Source organism: Ciconia boyciana, chromosome 5, assembly GCF_034638445.1.
Source record: "Ciconia boyciana chromosome 5, ASM3463844v1, whole genome shotgun sequence".
Lineage (NCBI taxonomy): Eukaryota > Metazoa > Chordata > Aves > Ciconiiformes > Ciconiidae > Ciconia > Ciconia boyciana.
The window spans coordinates 1799409-1823214 of NC_132938.1; the positions used below are offsets into that span (position 1 = coordinate 1799409).

General features: G+C 46.6%; 1 protein-coding gene across 4 annotated transcripts in view; it reads right to left on the bottom strand.

Moving 5' to 3' along the window:
• EXOC6B (exocyst complex component 6B) overlaps positions 1-23806 on the bottom strand; it is a 317684-nt gene that overhangs the window by 229717 nt on the left and 64161 nt on the right. For all 4 annotated transcript variants that reach the window (XM_072861634.1, XM_072861632.1, XM_072861635.1 and 1 more), the window contains exon 6: positions 21470-21674. In XM_072861634.1, coding sequence (XP_072717735.1) covers positions 21470-21674 — 205 coding nt within the window. The remainder of the gene's footprint in view (positions 1-21469; positions 21675-23806) is intronic.

Sequence of the window (23806 nt, forward strand, 5' to 3'; positions counted from 1 at the left end):
CAGACAGATGCAAAAAGGAAGCAAACACGGGATTCACCTTGTTATCTGTAAGACCAGCCTACAGCCGCTACGTTACACTAATAAAACATCCAATAAGTGGAAGAACAAGGAAAGAAGCTGTTAGGAGGTCAATATTAGCAGTATCTCATTTGTTTCCAACATAAGACCATGATCAAAGGCCAAATATTCCACAGGGTTAGGAAAAACCCAAACGGTATACGAGCAACCCGCCAGGTCCATGCAGCATCACCACAAAGCATGCTGATGTGTCCCTCGAGGGCTGGCCTCACGTGGGTGCCTCTCGCAAGGGGGACGGTGAAGGAGAAAGGACAAAGGGACACCAGCTAAGAAGCCCTCCATTCCCAAAGAGCATTTCAGTTGGCTGTAGAAGGACGGCTAAATAAATAGTAGGAGTGGTGGTCTTTTAAGAAGTTGATAAGCCGCAGGGTTTCCCTTCTGAGGCTCTGCACAGAAGGTTCACAATTCACCTTCAACCACCATTCACTTGCAAATGAAACAGAAGTGGCCAGGAACATGAATTAGCCCCCAAGCTTCAGCAACACAGACGACGTGCAGGGATACAAGGATGAGGTGATCGAGAAGTCTCCATTCAGGGGGCGAATCTGAGGACTGACAAGCTGTTCCTGGCAGCTCCGTCATAGCACGCGTTTCCTACTTGCCCACGGAGACGGTAGAAGGTTACAGCCGGAGCACCGGTGACCTGCACGCAGCAGCAGAGCTTTATAAGGTAAAGTGGAACCAGAACACGTTCCTAAGGCTTCAGAAATAGCTGGTCTCCTTGGAGCCTGCCCAGGCTGCAAACCTTGCTCTTTCTCACCCTCCATCCCCCCCAAAAAGCACTCCCTCCAGAGCATAACTCATCCGCAGCACATTCTGCAGCTCTAAGGTCTTCAGCTTCCAACAGTGTTGATCTTGAACCTTTCAGACACATTAAACTCACCTTAAGAGGCAGAATCACAGCCGCATCTGCCAACATTTCCGTCGGTCTCTCCCTAAAAGCAGCAAAAAGCATCTTGAAATGCCACAGCACTTTGCATCCAAGCGGGAGAGATTTGTGAAATATGGAAGACATTAAAGTACTCACTTTCTCCCAGCAAAGAAAGAACATAGACCTATAAACAACGCCTTGAAGGCATTTCAGCAGCTTAATCTACACAGGGTATTTTTTTTATTATTATTATTATTATTATTTTAAGTCAATCAAAAATCATTGGGTCCAGGAAGCAGTAAATGACAAGAATTTGGCTTAAAAGGGAGAAAAGCAAATAAATACTTGGGGAGGGGGGAAAAAAAAAATATATGAATATCACTGAACATTTCCAAAGACTTGTTTGTTTATGATAAAGACTGCAAGGCTCAGCTGTATACAAGCTGTCCCACCCATGCACAGACTATTGACATTTCATTCCAGTGGCACCACGCAGACCGCCAAGCAAGGGGGTCTGTCAACATTTCTATCAGCAACAACTGTTCACAGGGGTTTATAAGGCAGAAAAGCTAATTTTCCCCAGCCTGGTTGATGCTCGGTACATAAGGTCTCTGACTAAGAGGAAATTATTAGTATTTAAAAACCACATCACACAAGAGAGTTTTATTACTGGTGCGGGAAGAGAATTAAATCTGTAGTTCTGAGGAAAAACACCCAAAAAAGCAGCCATTTAGCATATATGAAGCAAACTGGGGAGTCATAGCTTAGACATTAAAGCCCCATAAGCACTATTAGCCAGGAGCCACCACGCTGTTAAAAGTAAGACAAAAAAAAAAATTGAGTCAGCTGCAACAGCAAACTAGTCATGCCTTTATTTATATAAAAAAAGCACAGCATAAAATTATACCTCAAAGAGACTCTAAGGTCAGGGCAGATCTTTGCAGACCAGTGTCAAGTGCCACATAATACGCAGACAGCAGCTGAAGACGACGCAGAAGGCAGTTAACTGGGCTTCATAGAATAAAGACGACGCTTATGAAATTGCCCCCAGTGCGGTGTCCAGCCCTTGGCCATAGTCCCACAGAAAGTTTCAGAATTAAGCCCGAATGCCTCAGGACACCTGGTAGTGCTCTCACATTTTAGAGGTTTCTATAAAACAGGCGAGCAAAAGCCAGACCTGGGCCACGTGCACCCACAATAAATCCCATCATCCCTCTGCGGGAGACCAATTTTTATTGTTTGTGCTCGCGGGAGAGCTGATCCAAGTCTCGCTGGATCGGATAAGTTTGCATTCCAGGACAATGATATCATGCAAGGATCTCCCCATCTGAGGCCCAGCACACAAAGCTCATGGGATGGGCAAGTGTGACTTCCAGCGCTGTCGCCAAGCTAATGCCTAACGTTTCTCACCGCGAGTCCTTCATCCTTGACCGTGATGGGGCAGGCAGGCCCTAATGCTTCGTACGAGCTTAGCACGAAGCAGGGCATCTGTCCTGCGTCAGGTTCACATGTGCAGCACCACGGGTAGTCTTCTACAGCTACATTCACATATTCCCCAAGCACCCAAAAACTACTCAGCTTACAGGCTGTTAGGGCCATCTCCTTGCCAAAAGGGAACAGCACAAAGCTAGTTGCAGTTCCAAAAGAGAACCCACCATAAACAGAGAAAATACTAACGAAAAGCATGAGAAAAATCTGAGCACCCTTTGGTTGGGGACTCAGAGCCGGGGGAAGCAGGTACGTGATACAACCCTTGGAAATGTCACCAGAAGGGCTCGTTCACCACATCCCAAGGACCTCAGCATTCATTAGACCACATCTGGAATAGTGTGCCCAGTTGGGGCTTCCCTGGGACAAGGACGGCATTGACCAGATGTGTCAGGTGGAGACCACTAACATGGTCAGGGGCTGGAGCACATGCCCTGGGGGAGCCGGGCTTGGGCAGCCTGTAGAAGGCTTCAGGATGACCTGATAGCCACCTTCAATCCCTATGAGAAGGTCATCAAGAAGATGGAGCCAGGCTCTTCACAGTGGTGCATGGTGGGAGGAGGACTTAAAACAAGCATAAACAAAACAAAAGTGGTCCTTACTGGATATAACGAAAAACCAGGTTGCCCAGAGATTCTACAGCCTCCATCCTTGGAGGTTTTCAAGATAAAACCCTGAGAAACCCAGCCTGACCTAAAAGTCTGACCTATTTTGAGCAAAAAGTTGGACTAGAGACCTCCCTGGATGTCCCTTCCAACCCAAATGATCTTATGTTCTCCTAAGATCATCTTAGTTGAAGTTTCATTGCAATAAATGAGACTGCAGCATCGTGGGGGCTTGGTTTTGCTTTGTTCCAGGCTACGAGATGTCTGAAAACAGATCAGCTGAAGGGTTAAAGGCTGCTTCAACCCTCTAGATTTGCGTACAGTTTCCAAAGCTCAGGGAATGGCTTCTTGCCCTTAACACCATGCCCTGTCCAGATCCGCCTGTAGATGCTTCACTGGGAATATCATCAAACGTATTTCTGTGCGTATGCATACATGCCCCCCACACAAGCTCACATACAAAATTAGATCTGCAGTAGCTGCAAATATAAGCTATCAAAGCTGCAGCTGCAACAACAGCACAGCGCTGTAAAGATACTTCAATAACATCTGATACATTAAATTTTAAAAAGTCAGATTTACAGGGCCAACGTCCCTATTTAAAAAATAAAGCGTGCACAGGTGGCTAATAAAACTGGACTTTAACAGCCACACTTGCAAAAGAAATTTATAAGAGTTAGCAAAGCTCATAGCCTTTTAATTGCATGTCAAATATTGGGCTCTCAAGAACTAAACCAGATTTCTTGCAGTCTGTGCCAAGTGCTTCTAGATATTACGTGTCTGGCATGGGTGCAATCCTGACGGATACTAAGGGGTTAACTCAACGTCCAAGGCCAGAGACCGCTTGAAGGCAATGCCACCAACTGTGAAGTAAAACAGAAAACATTTCTGCCAGCTTTGTTACAAATAAAAGGTTATTAAAAACATTCACATTCGCTGCTAACAGAAACAGCACAAGAAGAAGACATTTAGAAAGCATTTGAACTTGTAAATACATCAAATTAATATACAACAAATTTCTTTGATCCAGAGGACACGAATTCCCTTTCCCTACAAATCTGTTCATTAATATTTCAATGATCCACTTATGTCACTACACTTGCCAGCATTTTATAAGGAAAATACTTCAAGTAACAAAAAGCATCTATAGCTTTTACTCTGCCAATGGACTTCTGGTAAGTTCAGAGGAGAGGTTGATGGGGAACAGCAGCAGCAGGACGCTCCACAGAGCCCCCGTGCAGGGCTCTCGGCTAAGGTGGTCGCAGATTTACTAAGAGCAGTTAAATATGCCTCAATACCCCAAACGCCCAACGTTTCAGAGACAGAGATATGAAATAAAATGGCTGCACGGTTCACCCAGAGCATCTCTGAGCTAGGGATCTGGCTCATGGATCACGAGGCTCAGCACATCGGCGAGTTAACCCAAGGTCATCAGTTTTCCTGAACCAGCTGCCATGCAATAACCTGTCCACACGACGAGTCCCTGACCTAGCAAACGGGCCCTAGGTGACTTCTGCAAACCTAAACGCGCTGAGCCGTAATCTGGAGACAACCTGCAAAATTCCTGTCCGACCATATGTAATTATGCTGAATTCAGGAAGGGCAGGGAGGAGGCACCACGCACGCTGCCCAGCATGCAAAACAAGAGTCCTCGGGCCCAGCTGCTCACAATCTAGGTTGGACCAAAACTCAATCATTTTGTTGTTGTTATTTTCTTTCTCCAGACAACACTGGCAATGTTGTAAGATGGAAGGGGAGTGCTGAGGACAAGGTAACGTTAAATTAAGTTACCACTGAGTGCACAGAGAGTTGATCTGGCCACCTTCTCAGTTGTAGTCAACCACAAAATACCTGGAGACTAAACAGTCCTCGCTGCCAGAAGAGAAATACACCCGTGAGGTTGGGCAGACAGTAAACTCGGTAGCTTCACAGACAGGTCTCAGCCCTCTCCAGTCACGGACACTGAAGAATAAAGTCTTAATTAAAACACAGAGATGGAAAAGTCACACTACTCTTTTTCCATGCCGTCACACTTCCACCATCACCAAGTTCACCAAGTTCTCACTAGTGAAGATGACAGCAATGAATTTTGCAAGTTTTAATGAAGCACGGCCAGAAAGAAACAAAAGAGGCTAGAAGTAGGCAAAGCAGCAAAAAAGGACAGCAAAAAGCTAATCAGAATTATGTTGGAAAGAAGAAAAAACAGTACTGGCAACAAGAAGCAGCCAGAAGATGTGAACATTCACAGACACATCGGCCAATGGAAAAGACTGTATTGGCTGGCAGCGGGAAAGTGAACAGGAGGGACAAGTCATTTGAAGAATAAATACGGTTCCACTCAATGTGCCGCATCAGCCAGTGTTCACACACCCCATCTTATACCACTCCAAAATGCAATAAAAACTGTTTTGCACTATAGATGTCCCTCATTTATGTAATCTGGGCCTTTCTAAAACCTCTTGGTAGTGTTCTCCTAAAGAAGAATGACAAAGTTGCTCAAAGTCACGACAATGAAGATGTCCAAAGCTGCAATGGCCACAAATACCCAAGGACCAGGCACTGGAAAAGCTGACAATCCCTAGCAAACCCCAAACACTCAGCGTTTGCTCTTACTGGAAAGTGTTTCTATCATTGACTGGAAATGCTGATGCCTAACGCCAAAGGGGAACGGCTTCCGAACAGCTTCAAAAAAAAGCTATTGGAAGCTGGGGAAAAAAAAAAAAACCCACACCCTGGAGCAGAAGATACTCCAAGAAGAAAGGCTCTGTTTATTTTTAATGGGCAAACAAAGGAGAAAGCTGGCATAGGCTGTATGTAAATCAGTACAAGTGGAAAAGCAGCTGGAAAGCAAGTCAACCAGTTTTACCTGCACAGAAAAGCACCGTAAGGTTAATGGGAGCCAACTCCCTTGGCCTCTCCGATGTAGGGAAACGTTTTAAGCAATAACATCTACGGGCACATCTTTGTCCTACTTCTTCGCATGCAGCAGCAGATGCTCCCCAAGACCTACAGGCACTTTTCTGCTCACCGCCCGCCTGCATCACCCACCCATTGCATCACAGATGCACACACACAAGAAACACGTTCCGGCACGCTACGTTTCACAGCTTTTCCTCTTCATTTTCCCAGTATCTTTTTTTTTTCCCCACCCCTACAGTTGCTCCTTAAGCCCTTCCCAGAGATTGCCTGAGGCACGGGAAGGCTTCTTGCCCTCTGCTACCACTTCTGCTAAAGCATGGGGCTGCACACTTGCAGCTTGCAGAGCCAGAGAAAATTCATGCAGCCCACCAGGCTTATCTCAAAAAGGTACCAGGCTGCTCCCATCCATCCATATCCATTTTTGAGTGGGTTGGTTTTTTTTTGCTAATTGCTGAGTTTTGCAAGACTCTTGAGACAGCAAGAGTGACCCAGATTATGCTGGGCATACAAAGAGGATGTGTATAACAGCAGGAACGGGAACACATCAGGACCCACACTTTCTTTCCAATTCTGCAATTAAGGCACAGGGGAGCTTGGTCCAGGTGAACACCCCATAACGCAGTGTCATCTCGAAAATAAAATTAACCTTTTGTGCATCTCAGAGGAAGCTTCTGGAGCTAGCTATTAAAGCACCACCGAGATGCATGGATTTAAAAAAAAAAAAAAGCACAACTATATCAGTGATACACCAAACCACGTCCTCACTGAAGATACGGAACCAGAGAGCAACCGTGGTGTCGGAGCTCCTTCCATCGCCTGCTGTCCGCACTGACTGAGCGCCCAACATCGCTGCGTCCCTAGGCTGGCACGTACACCCCGCTCGCTCGGACCGAGCCAGGGTTTGACGGTACCTGCCTTCATTTATTCCCTCGCTTTTTTACATCTGCTCTGTGGAAACACAAAGTTGAAGGACATGATGGGGCGGGGGGGGAGGGCAGTATTATTTCCATATGGGTTTGAAAATAAAGAGGCTTTAAATGAAAATACCATATGAGCAGAGGGCTCACACAGGACCTATAAGCACTCGTGTGTGTGTACCATATAGGAAGAATGCCCCAGCAAGGCTTTCCCCCTTTCAGAGCCTGATTCTGCTGAGACAAGTACTCAAGCTCTGTATTGTAACAAGGCATTTCTTTGCATGTCATTTGGCAGATGCAATTGCAAGGCCCTGCCAATTCACCCCGAAGCCCTCCGTTTTAATCAGCATCACATAAAGTTTAACACATGCTTTGAAATGTGCACCAGATTCAAAGCTTCGCCTCAAGGGGGTCCTGCTGAATAACACATACCATCCCGGCCGCTGCTCCTCCAGCAATTATCTTTCAACTCTGGCTGAACCATTCGAACTGTCAACGCCAGCACGCTGCCAACCAGAGGAAAGGTTGTGGGGTCAGAGCTGAAAACAAGACTCCTCAAGGCTGGAGCGCCAGGAGAACGGTATGGGGTGTTTGTTTATACTGCTGTCTGCTTATAAGGAGAACTCCCAGGGCGCTTGTTTTATGGCATAGCAGAACTACAAACAGTGTTAAGAGGGGCTAAAAAAAAAAAAAAGGTTAGCAATGAAAAGGAGCATCAGCACCCGCCAGGCCCCCCTGGAAGGTGGAGAGGGCTAAGGTTGTTTGCACCTCGTAACCGGCAGCATCCTTCCACCCTCGCCTGAGCCAGAAGCTCCGTATCTCGAATCCCAGACGTCACCGACTTCCCCGGCTGCCGGCCGAGCCTCCCCACATCAGTGCTTCTGCCCGCCAAGTGACGGGTGGCACGCACCTATCTCGCCCGGCTGCCACAGGTGAGGTGCTAAGAAGATAGGAAGGATTAGGAAATACGAGAATTGTTAGTGTTGATTAGGATTTCGACAGAACTGGAAGGAAGATAAAGGACAGACGGACACAGCGGTTTCAACTCTCTATGGGAGCAGTTTCCAAACAGTTCCCATGGGGGTCAACGCAACTAAGCAAAACCCTGCCCTCGAGCAGTGATCACGGAGAAGACCCCGTTACAACTGGAATCTACACAGGGACAACCTGTTCGTTGCTCCCTTTCTGTAGCCTCTTCCCTACAGCGTCCATCAGCAGGTCCCTGCTCAGAAGTAGGACCACAACCGCCCCGTGCCCGATGCCGGTGGTGGCAGCAGCAGCCGCCCTCAAACACAGGCTCCCGCCCAGCTTTTTCAGCGGGATGGTGCGATGCTCCCACTTGCTTATTCCCATGCTGTGTAAAGCAAAGGGAGACGTTTCAGAGGAGCACCGAGCTGCTGATCCAAGCACAGGCGGTGGCACTGGAGCAGCTGAACCTTGCAGACAAAGCCATACATCTCCCTACAGCTTCTTGCAGAGGCTGGGATGTTAAATAGCAGCCCTATAAGGCACAGAGGGAGGCAAGGCGATGCTTTCTCCATATTAAAGTAATTGCCAAGCCAAGGAATTTATTCATCAGTCTTTCAAGCTAAACTGCTGCTGCTGTGGGTTTCCTACTACAAATTCTCACTGATGGCAGAAGTTACAAAGCAAACTCAGACAACCGTCAGATGCAATACGGAGTGCTGGGAAACTCACTCCACAACAGTTATAAAAATGTAAGCCTGTATTTAGAGAAACTGCAGCAGGGCCTCTTAAGGGTGAATGACTTCAGAGCTGCAACCTGTATTGTGTTTCTGGGATTTGACTAAAAATCAGGGCCGTTGGAAATCCAAGTGACCTGCAAAGCAAAGCAGCCACGTTTACCCTCTGCACGGCTGCTCCCAGCCCCAGCCAAGGGCCCTGCGCAGCCCCAAGCAGGACCGCGGGCAGCTGATGCGACAAAGAGCAGCCGTTCGAGTGCTGCTCCAGAAAAGCAGGTACCACTGAGCATCCACACCCCTGGGATACTTCTGCAGGCTTTTAGACCATCTTCTACCTTCCTCTGGAAAGGAGGTCTCCTACGCAGCCTGCTGGCCCAGGCATGAGCTGAAAGCATAAGAAGGACAGGAGACACATGCAAAGCTGTGCTTCCAGAAAGAAGAGTGCTCAGTTACATGTAACAGCCACTTTCCTCCGATGTTTCAGGCTTCAAAGTCCACAAAAAGGAACAATTTGGGGTTGTTTTTTTTTCTCCCTCCTCCTTGACCCTTTTGCACGTTACATTCACCGTACATCCAGCTGCATGCAAGGAAAAAATTCAACAGCCACGCAACTCACCAGGGAGCAGGAGAAGGCAGAAAAGCAGCCTGCTGCACCCCTGTTTTAGCACCACGTGCTGCAGCTTTCCTTATTTATTTTAAGGTAAGGGGAGGCCCCATCCCTACCCCTGCCCCAATACAACCATCCCCAGCCTTACGCAAGCACCCCCTGCCCCGTGTCCGGGTGCTTGGCCAAGCGCCTGCTTCAGTACGTGCCATCCACTTGTAAGACAATCATAATTTTACAAGAAAAAATAGCCACAAAACTAACACCACATGGCAGACTCACTAAATGCTGCCCTCAGTATCTTGTGCCAGCTTCATCTTCGTTAAGGGAGATGGCTGATAAGCCACAGTCCCTGAACTATTCAGGGCCCAGAGGTCTCCCAACATCCCGGTTACACAAACCACCCGGGTGCGTTTGAAATCTGTCACGCAACGCCCGGACCAAATTCAGTTCCCATCTGAAGATCATTGCAAGCTTTATTTCATGAGCACTGGCATGATTTATTGCTGCCGATCCTATTTGCACGGTAGGAAAAACCATAGCTACTTCCAGCAGAAATTTTTTTTTTTATCTACTATGCATTGCATCGTCCATTGCTGGAAGTTAGTGAGCCTCCTCCAACGTACCAACAGCATCAAAATTCGCTCCTCCCCAGCTCTGCACGGTAACGACATCTTTTAGAGTGCCATTTCCCCGTGCACACTGCAGGCAGTGAATGGAGAAAGAACTTTTAATCATTTGCGCAGAGGTTTTCCTTCACACATCAGCTGACAGCAAGGGCGAGCAGATTTTTTGCTGCAGTTCTCATACAATGCTATGGCCTTTAAATTGTCATTTTCCCCAGTCTGTGACAATGAAACCACCATTTTCCTTCATAGCATCCAAGCATACTACAGGTGCTAGTTTCTCTATTTCGTTTAAAGAAAAAATACTTGGTTATCTGGGGAATGTATTTTCCTGGTCTAAAATACCTTCAAACTGGCAAGGGGAAAGAAAACCACATCCTCCCTCTCTTCTTTCCAGTCTAGAGGGTCTAAAGCAGATGCATGCTGCTGTGTCTTTAGTTTTCATTCCCTGCGGTGCAAGGAGACTATTTAACCACTACATTCTCCACCCTAAAATAAGCTGTCAACGAAAAAAAAAAAAAAGAATTACAAGTGAGAGTGAAGCAATCAAGAATCCCCTTTATTTATTTTTAGGGTGCCGTTTCTTCTCTGGAGTTAGATCCCAGTCTTGTAGGATCCAACCTCTGGAGACCAGGGCAACCACACATGATACTTCTACCTTCATCCTCTCCCCGTTCTCCAGCCTGCAGTTCACAAACAGACCAGATTAAAGATCTTGCAGCCCATGAAAGGGAAATGCTCACGGAAAGCAGTGTTGCACTTGAGGAAATTGCAGCGAGACATCTATCTGCTTTCTTAAAATTAAGGGCCGCGCAGTCCTCGCCTCTGCACATCACAAGGAGGAGGACAGCCTCCCCGATCCCTTCTGCATTCTCAGCTATCCAAACCTGCCTTTGGGATGATCCAGCACAAATGACCAATACTTCCATCCTGCAGGGCTAAAGCACCCTATCAGTTATATATTTCAAATTTTCCTGCTGCGGAGGGTATTCTTCTCTTACTCAAGAGAGATTTTGATTTCTCACCAAAAAGCAGCCTTTGAAACCTCTAAACAGTGCCATTATCGGACTCTGAGGCTGCGGTGACAAACCATGTTCAGATCGCAGCGGACAGAGACTCCTAAAGTCAAACGAGCACAATGGTGTGTCTGAGACATCCCCTCCCTGTCCAATTCTAGAAGGAGACGGGGAAGAGAAACAAAGCTGAGCTGTCCTGGAGTAATTTAAGTGCATTTTTACCCACAAATGAAAGCTGTTCTAAATTTGCTATATATGCGAATTAGAAGAATATGTCGAGAGGCTTAAATGACCTGAGTCTGTCAGCAGAACTTGGTGTTTTAAAGAAAAAAGAAAAAAAAAAGTAAGGGAAGTCTTGGGTTGCTGAAGGATTTCACTTGGTGATTTCTGCATACACCCGTTTGCAATTTGTACAGGAGTGTCATGCAAAGGGCACGCTGCACGGCACAGCTCTCGAGTCCTCTCCCTGAAAACTAAACCATTGTACCTCTACCGTAAAAAAATACAGCCCTACTAATACTAACCCATTTTCATCTCATTAGCAACCCAGAGACCAGAACTCCCTCGTGCCCTGACATCGTTTCATATGATCCATTCCCTTCCCCGTCGCTTGTGAATCGGTCACAGCCCATCAGCTGAAAAGCGATGGCTGGTATTTCAAAAGCTCCCCAGAAATTACGTGGCAATGACGTTCCCCTAAAGGGGTGTTTTGTGCAACTGGCAGCTTGCTGCAAGAGGTGTTATCCTTCTTGCAAATAATAAATATGAAATCTTGCTCACCTGGATAAAAAGCCAAAATCCAAACTAAAGGGGCAGTGGCTGTTTTCAAGAACCGGTGCTGGAACTGAAAGGGCTGCAGCACTTGCAAGCCTTGAAGATCAGGTCCCAGCATGACAGGCTGTTACCTTGAACAAAGTGCCAGCACCATTTTCACAGCGGCATTAATATTTGCCACGTCCACAAACTGTTTTGCATCTTCAGGTGAAGGTACGTGAAGACTCTTAGGTGACTGCGTTACACCGGGAGTACCCAGGCTCCCAAAACCTCCTCGGCTTCTCTCCCACGTATACACAGCCAGCCACAGGGCAAGAGTATTCACCAGCTGGAGAAAGTACAGAGAGATCAAACCACCCCATGCGCAGCACAGGAATCCGTTACCAAAACCACTCAAGGAATTTTTAAAAAGAAAAATAAGGAAAAATTCAGTTAATTTAAAAGGTTTATTAGCAGCTGTATTACAATAAGCCTGAGACATCCAACTGAAAACTGAAGAATTTATCATCCTGGGCAGCAGCATCCTGATGGGAGCAATTCCCAGCACTTTTTGAGCAAGCCTTATTTCCATCACCTCTCCCGACACGGCTGTCCTGTCCAGACCCCCGTGCTCCTCTATATCCTTTCCCACACGCAGTACGCCAAAGCAGGCACGCAACCCGGTTTATTAGTCTGAGGTCTATCCGCGCTGTCTCACCTCCAAAGCTGGCACGTCCGCGGGAGAGCAGTGCACCAGGCAGCGCCTTCCTTTTAAACAACTTAACAGTCTACATAATTGAAGCCAGTAGAAGCAAGACCAGTGAAAATTACAGCGCTGAACGCCTGCAGTCCAGGGTGAATAAAAGGAGTTTAACGGCACCTCTTTTCCCAGCTACAATACAATAAGCGTAACAGCAATTACTAATGGCTCGGAAGAAGGAGCAAGGGGTGCTTACGCCTCAGCTTGGCACCGCGCTTTCCCAAGCCTTATGAATTATATCGTCTATCACGACGGTTGGAAGATAAAGGATTTATTTCAAGAAACATCTCCAGGTTTCAAGTGTTTTAAAAAGGTCTAAAAGGCAACCACACAACAAGCTGGTCCAGCATATGGTTGCCCTGTAGTTAAACTTTTGATTTTATGATGCAGCCATGTCCACAGAACATGCTGGATATGCTACTGGGGATACCGCAGTCCCTGTGGCCATTAGTCATACATATGCTGAAATAATAAAGGCCCATGATTTAGCAGTTTCATTTTTGAGGTCATAAAAAGAATTCAGAGGAATACCCATTTATTAATAAAGTTCCTATGGAGTATAAATTTTAAATGCAGACTTAAAGGCACAGAATTCCTCTTAAATAAACAGAGAAACCTTCTCCAGAAAGCCAGGAAACATTAGAATAAAAAGTTCTTTTATGATAATAAGCACATTTGCACTCAAAATTATGCGATGTGGGAAGAAGGAGAGTTAAAGCACAAGGAAGTACAAAGACCTCAAACAACGTGCACGGGGGAACAGAAACATGCTGACATCTGCACATACCCCATCACCACCTCCCCAACGTGGCCCATATGCGCTGCTGGCCTCCAGTCCCCCCCTACAGAGGTCCTTGGCGATGCCTTCATCTGCTTTTCCCATCAAGTGTCTGCCCCATCTACCCCGACCCAAGACGCTAAACCCGAACTTGTCCGGCTGCCACAGCCTCTCCGTTCCCACGCCCGCCGGGAAGCCGAGGGATCGCATTTAACCTCAAGCTCCTGGCTTGACAATTCGCTTCAGGAGCCACTTCAAAAAAATGTTTCCAGTTCTCAAAATCATTCACATCATCTTCCTTCCCCGGTTTTCATCCCTGCTGCAAGCAGCAGAGCATCCTACAGCCGTGAGAGACCTCGCTGGGTACCGCTTCAGTTCCTGAGCTCCAGCCTGAATGTGCAAAGCAGGGGATGAAAGACAGTGACAGACCCATGCACAAAGCCACCACGCTGGCTCTGGCTAAACGGCATTGGGAAATCTCACATCTCATCTTCAAAACCCATGACGATCGTCGCTGAGTCAAGAAAAGAGCGGGTGGATCGAGTTGACAGATGCAGACACTTCACCAGGGTTTGTCTCCAAAAGCTTCCAAATTAAACAGCAAGTGTCAAGCGATTAGTCCAGTCACCATCGAGATTGTGTTCAACACACTGCTAAGAAAACAGCTTTCCGTGCCAAGTCTTAATGAAAAAGCAGCGAGTTAAAGAGTATTGAAGTCTGTAATTTTAATCCAGTGCAAAACAAAAACATTTTTACCAGTTTTCTCAAGTAAATTTTCAAAGAGGTTAAGCGAAAGATGCTGAGGATCAGTGACCAACAGGAGTCAGTACTATTTATCCACCTCTGTCTTGGTGGGGGGGAAGAGGATGGGTGTAAACACATTATAAGCTTCTGACAACAAACATTTTTACCAGGGCACTTGAAGGCATCTCAGAGCTTACTCAGGTCTAACAGCAACACCTCTCTTCAATATCCAGAGGACATTAATCATTCCTGCACTGTGCCACAGCATCCCGCTTCACCCAGCCTGGTTTGTGAGCCTCTTCCCCAAGACCTGCAAGCTGAGACCGTAGCTGGCCATCAGACTTCTAATCCAAACAGTCCCAGAAGATACATTTCCTTTCCTAATACTTTAATATAACAAGTAGACAAGCAGCAGTATCAAAGATTAAGTCGGTCTCGTTACTAAATTTTACTAGAAAATAACTTTCTCCTTTACAAACCTGCCCAGAAGGGGAAAACACCATCCCCTTATCCCCACTCTGTTGTGTAAATAGTCACCGCATACCCAGCCACCAGACTGACCTTTTCAAAAGGCTCTCCTGCCTGCATCCAAGACTATAAAATCCCCTTGCTTTGAATAAACAACATTATTTTTACTGTTCGTGCTTGTTAAAGAAAACCTTTGGAATAAGAGACACCGCACTTAAACCCGCGGGAAGTTCAGATCTAAGGGTGTTTTTGGAAGTCCTGGGGCATGTCGATAAAATACGGCCCCTGCGGAGCAAGCGGATGCAGGGATCTTCCAAACACGACACGTAAGCCCAGGCTTGGCACAGGCGGATCCAGCCCGCGTGGCAGAGGAGACAAAGTCTTACACAGGGCTCCCGTGACCTTTGGAGAGCACCGAGTGCTGCTGGAGCACTGACACCCAGCAGAAGGACACTCCCCGCACAGCGCATCCAGAGAAAGGCAGTAAAATCTAATTTAGTCTAAAAGACGCATACAAAGCAAAAACAATTTCCATATGCGCTGCAGAAGATTACATAAAGTTAAAAAATGTCAGGGACGAGGATAATTAAGAACACTACACAAACTGCATTTTTAAACATTTTTCTGGGCCATCAAAAGGCCACCGGGCAGTATCTGGAGACTGAGAACATGTCCTTCTCTCCCCCGCCGCGCAGGGAACCGCTCGCTCATGTGGCTCGGGCTGGTGTGCATGTGTTTGCATTTAAAATGAAGCACAGGGAGGGGACAGGATTTCCCAATAACGCTGAAATCGCCACATGCCACGTCTCTACTTATCACCATCATTTCAAATAAACTGCCTGACAAAACCCCCTCGTGTTTTCGCAGCTCAGTTAAAGCCACCTGCAACGGGAGACCCCTGCGTGCGCGGAGCCGGCGCGGCCTCAGAGGGACACGGTCCCTGCCGGGGGCTTGCTCACAGCGGGAGACCCCCCAGTGAAGGGCAGAGGAACTTGTCCGGCTGCCACGGCCTCTCCGTTCCCACGCCCGCCAGGAAGCCGAGGGATTGCATTTCTGCGATCCCTTGCATTTCTGGACGGGCATCACCAGTACAGCAATACTGCACCGCCGAGGTGTGTTTGCCGTGATGTGCAACCTTTGCAGACCAAGTTCTCCGCTGCTTTCCACACCACCCGTTGCCTCCCCTTCGCCCACCTCGATTCTGCAAACTCCCTAACGCAGCCCCGCATTTCTCACGTGCTGCTGGGGCACGGACCATCAGCCTGAAGCTGCGTCGTATTCGCCTGCTGTCCTCCACGGCCAGGAATCACGGACCCTCTAACGCTCCATTGCCACGTAATCCCATCACTACCCTCATCGTTTTAGCAAAATCCTGAAAGAGTTCAACAGAATAAACTGCACGGAGAGGGGCAGAGGCACGAAGCGAGTGTTGCCGGGCAGGACGATAGCTGCTGTTGCAAAACACCATCCTAGGATCCAAAAACCAAGGGAAGTGCTTGAAACCGCACTTGGGGCGAGCCAAGGAAACAGGCTCCATGTGCCGGCAAGCCGAGTGCACCCAGTTTTTTCCATGGCCATCACGCAGAGAAGCAGGCAGGGCAGCTTGCAGGTGAGCCAGCTTTTTAAAAAAAATGCAAGCTTTCAATTTAGTCTGTAAAAAAATTACATGGTAGCATTTTTATTACAACATCACTGTATTCAAAATTACTTTAAAATTAAAAAACAACCAACAGACACTCAGGACTCATGACCAACACGTAGCTACTTCTCGGTATTCCTAGTAAAAATGCACATTGAGATTCGGTTACAGTTGTAAGAACAAACCGGTAGCACAGAGCAAACTACGCAAAGAAACTTGCATCCTCAAACCAATCATCATAAATCCAGGGAACTCAAGGTCAGAATTAAATTTAAATCCAGACATACCTAAAATATTGAAGCACACGGCTGGGTGCTCAACAGCCTTAGCATGGCCCCGTAATCATGCAGCACGGCATCCCAGCAGTCACGGGGAATGCCTATTAGCAGCTGTCATCTCCAGTCCAAGTAATTGGGGGGGAAAAAAAGAATAAATCTCCTCCTCTGCTTCTCATCCACAAGATTTTTTTCTTTCTAAGGCCAGCTGCATTTTGATCCTGTGCTACTGAATATTTTTATACCAGAGAAAGGTGTATCGGTACAGCGGCAGCCACACATACCCACGTGCTATTTAGGCATCTTTGTCCAAGCTATTTGCAGGCACGAGAGGCCACGTTAAACAAGAGAGGAGGTGTGCGGGACGCTACGCTCTGACCGCTGCACGTGAGCGGTTCTCGGTCAGCTCTGACCTGCAGGGATAGCGTGTGAAGCGAGGGAAGTCATCCAAACCCTAGATCTGAATCACTGATTTCAGAGACGTAGTTGTCTTTCTATGGAGCTGCTGGTAATCCACGCTCTGAAGTGCTTCGTCTCCTCCAGCTGATGGTCAGAACTGCATTCCTACCAAAATCAGATCAGCATTTTAGTTGTGTACATCATTGTGCAACGTTTTGCCTCATTTTTTAAGCGTACGTATACACTCACATCACCAAGTTGATCTTTTCTGCCACTGCGGGGAAAATATACATACACAAATGTGAAGTTATACGGCTCAGAAATTACACAGACATCAATATCTGTCGGCAAGAAGAATAAACATCACCTTGAGAAAGCATAGCTGAAACACCAACCCGTTCAAACTCATACTAGATCACCACCTATTAAACATCAGCTTTGACAGCACAACCAAGTGATACTAAAAAGAAAAAATAAAATTAAAAAAAATGCTGGTTTGCCTCCATCTATGTGAAAGGCACGCTGAATATTTTGGCTGTCCTGACAAACTTGATCCGATAATGGCTTTTGGATGGGTTATTCTTGGCCCCCTGCGTAGCAGCATTCGCTGCACTTAACCCTGGTGCTTTGTGTGCAGCACCATCCTAAGTGACCTCCTCCACATGCCGTGCATATTTCAGACATTAAGCTAGATAATAAAACCACATACCAGATATCAGCAAGTGTTAATAAGATGTAATTCATTCCTGGCAAGCCCAGAACTCAGATCTTTTTTTAAAAAAAAAGAAAAACACACTAACAAAAACAACACACACACGCAGGTTCACAGGGCCAAAGTCCAAAAGGAGTTCAAATGCGCAGAGCTACTTTCATCTGCTCAAGCGCCATGTAATTAAGAACAATATTTGGAACCCAACAAATTCCCCCAGAACCATAGGTAATAAAATTCAGATTTAAAAAAAAACACGAGGAAAGGAGTCAATGAGAGCTCATCATTTGTACAGCAAGACTATAAGGTTTCTCCGTGCGGCGAGATCCCTCCGGTTCCCGTGTCCGGCTGACCCCAGGAACGTCTCACTTGACTTCACCCCACCACGGGCTTCCTCTCCAAGAGAGGGGCCGGCGAGCTCCCCGCATCCTTGACTGCCAGCCAGAAACACAGCCACGGCTCCGAGCGCTCCAAGACAGATCCTTCTGATTATCACAAAATGAAATTTTCAGCTCTTGTCATCATCGGCCTCAGATTTGTAATGTTACAAAAACATGATTTCCTTTCCCCATTGTATCAAGCCCTCTTCCATTCCCGCTGGTGAAATCAAACAATTTTAAAAGAATTTATATGATGCTAATTTAAACCGAATGTATTTAGCTGCCAATCGCAGTTCCCCGACTCTCCCAGGCCTCCTGCCAGCTCCGCTCCGTTCCAGAGCGGCTATCAATCACGGCCAACAGACCGAGGAAAAAGACCCAGCGATGCAAGAAGCGATACTGGTAATTCTGGCAGTGGGAACCCTGTCCTTCGCTCTCGGCAAAACGACGTGAAGTGACCCCAACGCAACGGGAGGCTCCGAAAGCTTCAGCCCCTCATCACTTCTCACTGGTGAAGCAACCCGTGCTACTTTTTGCAGGAATAAACCTAACACGTTGCTCAAATTCCAGCATCGCTTCCAACTCGGCTTTTGCAACTGGATGTGGCAAATTGACCTTCCTCCCCAAGCCACTGTGCGGGAACAGGACGCTTTTACCGCTGGAAAGCCATCGAGTCCGACCTTGGAGATACCTCTGTTCCCACAAAGGGTGAAGGAAACCCCTTCTAGAGTCTACATCTTGCTCTCATAAAACAGCATGAAACTGGGATTTGAGAGGAGACTGAAGATGTATACTTCACTATATTATCCGTAGGGAAACTAAAAACATCTAAACATTAGCCCCTCAGTGCGTCTTGTGTTGACGCTCCCTTACAACAGCCCAATTAGCATCTATGTGGAAGGAAAAAACAAACAAACAAACAGTCTTTTCCACTTGAGTATTTTTCTGTTGGATACATTGAAATGCTGACGCTCTGATGCACCCATAACAGAGATGGCCAGCAGCATCAACAGGCAAAAGAAAAGTTTACCACAACCTAGACTTCAATTTAGAAATCCTTAAGGTCCAAAAGGGCTGGAACCGAGCAGAAGGTGGTGAACGATGAAGAACTTCTACAAGCTTGTAAGGCAGAAAAATACTGAAAGGAGAAGGAACAGAGTGCTTGGCTCAGGTCAACGCAGGGACCCTAGTGCTGGTTGAGAGGCTATCTGGAGCTGAAGAACAAATAATGAACTTCGGAGAAGCTCAAAAGATTAGCAGTTGAAATAAACACTGAGGGACAAAAGGTGAAGAGTAGAGAAGAGTCTAACGAACAGAGAGGAAAAAAGAAGCGAGTTGTTACGGGAAGAAGGAAAACACTCTTTGAAAGTTTCATTCAGATGCATGGCTGCTTGCTGGCTCACAGCAGGAGCTCAAGTAATCCAGTACTGCAAAATCAAACACCAAACTCCACCAAAGGAGGATGAGAACAGGGTGAGGAAATAGAGTTCTTCCCCCCAAATCTTTTCACTGTTGTCAGATCAGGCACTTCTTGAGCCTAAAACAGTCTGTTCAGTCAGCAACCCACAGGGAACCCGGCAAAAGGACTTGGCCAGTTTGTCCTTGAAGATGTGGAAAATTGTGCACGAGAAGCTCCACAGGTCCATCACCCACAGAATGAAGAACCAACTTTTTCCCCCCTTATTTCAAGCGTGGCCCCTGCTGGTTTCCCTCACTGGGCCCCAGTTCTTGTATTGGGGTAGGGCAGGAGCAGCCAGTCCCTACCAGCCTCCCAGTGTCTCTCCTGATTATGCGGGTGGCAAAAACTGCAAGGAGGAAGGGTCAGAAGTGGTGAGCAAAACACCAGGAGAGTGCCCATAGCAGAAAAATAGATGCCAGTATGGGCTACTGCAACTTTTTCAGCTTTGCTGTAAAAAGACAGATTTCTTAAGCACAAGAGATGGAGAATTAACAGAGCTCCACGCAGGGCGTGAGCTCTCCCCAGGAGCAGAAGGGACAGGAGGGAGGGAGGTGAAGAAGGGGAAGAAGTGCTCCGTGGATCTGAAAGGGACAGAAAGCACAAAGCTACAAAAATATCTCTACTCAAAAGACAGCAAAGGAAGCTATTTGAAATGATGGCAAATTTCTCAAAATTGGTCTGCCTGAGCAGCCAAGGACACGTGGCTGGACACGCACATCTCTCCCCACCCCTCAAAGCAATCAGCCACGGGGCCGGGAGGTTTAAATACCCCTCCCAGCATCATGACGACAAAACTGGAAACTATGAGAAGAGGACGCAACATCTGCATCCTCTTAGGTCTCTGTAATTGGTAAATATCCTTAATAGGATATAGAGAAGTTATTTATTTATTTAAAGTAGCACATTCGCTGCATTAATTGGGCACCAAAAGACAAATGAAACTCCTATTCCTTTCCAGCCACAGAGCCACAAAAACCAAGAAAGAATCTGTTTGGCTGCTGTAACAAACAAAAATAGAGTATTTGTTGTAAACAATTACTGTTCTAGAAACTGCTGTATCAGGTAAATTCAGCACGAGAACACCCGTAGCCTTCCCAGGCATCGCCACCGCACATATCTGGCTCCACGACAGGATGTCCAGGTCACAGCGTGTTTTCTGCAGATTCAGAAAGACTAGATTGATTCGATGCAACAACTAACAAAAAAGTTCGCTGAACTCTCAGATGCAGCATGGCATCTCTCCACAGCTCTATTACACAATATAAGGCTTGGTTTGTTTTCCCACAGTACTAGAGAGAGGTTGAGAAGACAGTAAGGCAGCGGATATACTGTAAATTAAATCAATTAATAGCTAGCTCAAGCTAGACCATTTTACAGAAAGGATGGTGTTTATAAGAGAAAAATCGAACTTGCCTGTATCTCTACCCATAAACATAACAGCACAATTTTATCATCTTGTGAAAATTATAGCAAGAGTCCTTCCCATAAATCAACAAGTCCAATCCATCAATCACTATCAGAGGAAGTAGTTTACTGCTCATGAGAGGTAACATTCCATCACTAGTGGATTTGAATTTCATCAAAGTAGCAAAGTTCTTTTTAAGAGCCACTGTGAGCAATGCTCCCCACCTGCGATAAGAAAACCTGTCTTGAAATTCAAAACTAGAATATTAAAGAGGAGTGGGAAAAGGCAATTCCATTTTAAAACATGCACGGGGATGTTCAATTAACCAGGTTCATCTTTTATAGACATCAACTGCTAGGCAAACACAAGCGAGCCGCAATGAAAGTTCACTCAGTATTTGAAAATCCGTTTAAGATGCAAAAAAAATTAAGTTGCAGTCAGTGCGTGAACTTCTATTGTTTTACCCCAAACCTGGGAGATCAACACTGGTGTCCCCAGGTCTTCCAGCTGCCACCAGGCACAGCAGCACAAATGCCCCTGTCCTGCTAAGCGGAAAATATGAGTTACACACCCCAGCTGCACCCCCGGGCTCTGGGCTAGCAAGAGCCTCCGGCAAAATACAGGCAGGAGAAGACGACGACAAAAATGGTCCATCACTTTTCAACGGTATAAAAATCAGAAGATAACCTCAAGTAGCAACCACAGAATGAATTAGGTGAATCATTGCTTCACCTAATAACAAAATTACTTCAACATTTCAAACTGTTTACTGCCTTGGGATTGGAGAAGTAGAACTTTGTTTAAACACAACTGTGAACCACCCTCCTCTTCCAAAAAAGCCTCCACCACGTGTGCACACAGAACAAGTCCTACCTGCTTCATTGCTGTCTCTCCAATCTTGTCAGAGTGCTTACGGATACTCTCCAAGAAATCCTTGAGGTCTGACATGGAAACTTCTTTGATCTCTTCACGCAGCTTTGGAATATTATCCACCATGATCTTGCAGAAGCGGTAGTGGCTCACTTGGGGCAGGTACGTGTGCTCAAGGTGCTCCAGGGTCTTGAGCGCAGGGTAGTGTCTGGGGAAAGCAAGCAAGGCAGATGTGGAAAGAAGAGCGGCTATTTCCATCTCACTTCCCCTCTGAAACGTGCATTAACTGTAAATAATTTAATATATCTAAGAACCTCAGCTCTGTTCAAAGGAACATAGACCTCAGCATCCAGGTCACCATAAAAGCATCATTTTCCTTTTGAAACAGAGCAACAGAGAAACCCAAAGGTGAGTAGCAGCTCCTCACTCAGTGCTCTGATGTGCAGACACGGACCAGCTGGGTCACAAGTGACCAGCAGCAGCTGAGCCCAGCAGTAGCTCTCACCCACAATAAAGCCATTTGGGGCACCGTATCCCAGAGGGAAGGAAAAGTTGGCAACCACACATAGTATTTTTAGGTTATGTGAGAAAAAGCTCAGCCCCACATGCACAGAGGCACACAGAGGCACGGCGGCTCGTGGGGAAACCCCAGAAAGACCCTGGACTGGTCTCCCCAGGAGAGCCATCAGCCCCGTGGATGGAGGTGACACCCACCAAGGTGAGCGGGTCTCTGGAACACCTCATACACCAAGGGGGCTGTGTCAGGTATGGGGCACGTTATGGGATACAGCATTTGGGGATTGCATCTCTAAGTCTTTTCCTGGGTCAAGGGCGCTCTATTCTGGGTGCACGTCTGTGTGCATCACCTTCATCCCGACCAGCCAGACACGGGGACAGGATGATGCTGCTGGTGTTTGTGAGTGCGGAGCGTTTCTGCCTGCTGGTCTGTGCAGCTGGCTCTGTGCATATACAAGTGTGCGTGTTGTATACGTGCCTGCTGGGAGCACACACTCAGCCTCGCTCCTGCTCGGACCCGGGGCACGGGGCTACAGCAGACTTGTCTCCGTCATGCCGCCTGATTCAGCGGCCCCTAACAGTGAGGTGCCATAAGACAGAAGCATGGAGATGGGAATATACCATAATATACCACAGACTGATAAACTGGTGTCTAACACATGTTAATATCCAATATCTGCTACCAGCACGGATACTTGTTATTCTGTTGTAAAGATCTTGGACATGAGAGCTCTCAGACTTCTTTCCCCGTGCACACCAGGAGACAGATCCCACCTTTCTCCCAGCTGTTCAAACGCTGCGAAGCACCATTAAAAACACTTTCCACTCGAAGTACTTTTTCTTTAGATAGAGGTGAAAATCTGGATAAAACCTCCAGATTAGGGGTCCAACAGCTACGTTTTCTACAAAGTCCCTGCCTCTCCAACAACTACTGTTGTACCACTGGGGTATGTCACCTTTGCCATGTTGAAAATAATTTATTTCTCCACTCTATAAGAAATATACCTTATAAATTTAAGAATGCAAAATTCCCAATGTTTCTTCCCCCATGCACAATGCATGCCTTTATATTTTGGTCATGCCCAATGGCCTTAGGGAAGGCACTGTAAATTTTATCCTACTTTTCTGCATAAAAGCAACCTTCATAGCCTGACAGAAGATGCTAAATGGAAAACTATTCTAAGCAAATAATTTTTCTCAAACGCCCTCCCTCTTTTTCCTTCGGGAAGTGGGAGTCCATAGGATTTTTGCCTGTTCAATGGAATTCAGGAGCCCTCCTGAATGGCAATGTAAAATGCGAGACCATCCTCCCCCTGGTCTGACCACAGATCTGGTCAAAGGTTTAAAAAAAAAATATATATCAGGGAACCATCTAGGAAGCATTAGCAGGGTTGGTAAGAACTTATTTCAGACTAACGCCAGGTCACAGTCACCTCTTGGGTGAATTAAGGCAACTTTAGCTGACTATACCCATGGTTAATCCTGGCCACAAGCACCTGCCACTTACACCTTGAATTTTGGGGGGAGAAAAAAGTGTTTAGTCATAAGAAACATATTAGCACCACAAAAAAAAAAAAAAAAAACAACCTGACACTCATATCCCCATTCCAAATAATTCTTGCCTGAACTCCAGGCAGGTCCACAGGGGAGTTATTTTAACCAGAAGTGGCCTGTCCTGTTCCCAACACCAGAAGTCAAACAGATTAACCCCGTAACCTGGCCAGTGTTTACACTACCGTATAGTATGAAAAACTATTTGCAATAAAATGCAAACCTCTCTGGAGAGAAACTTAGGAGCGCACAGAAAGCCAGAAATTAAACCAG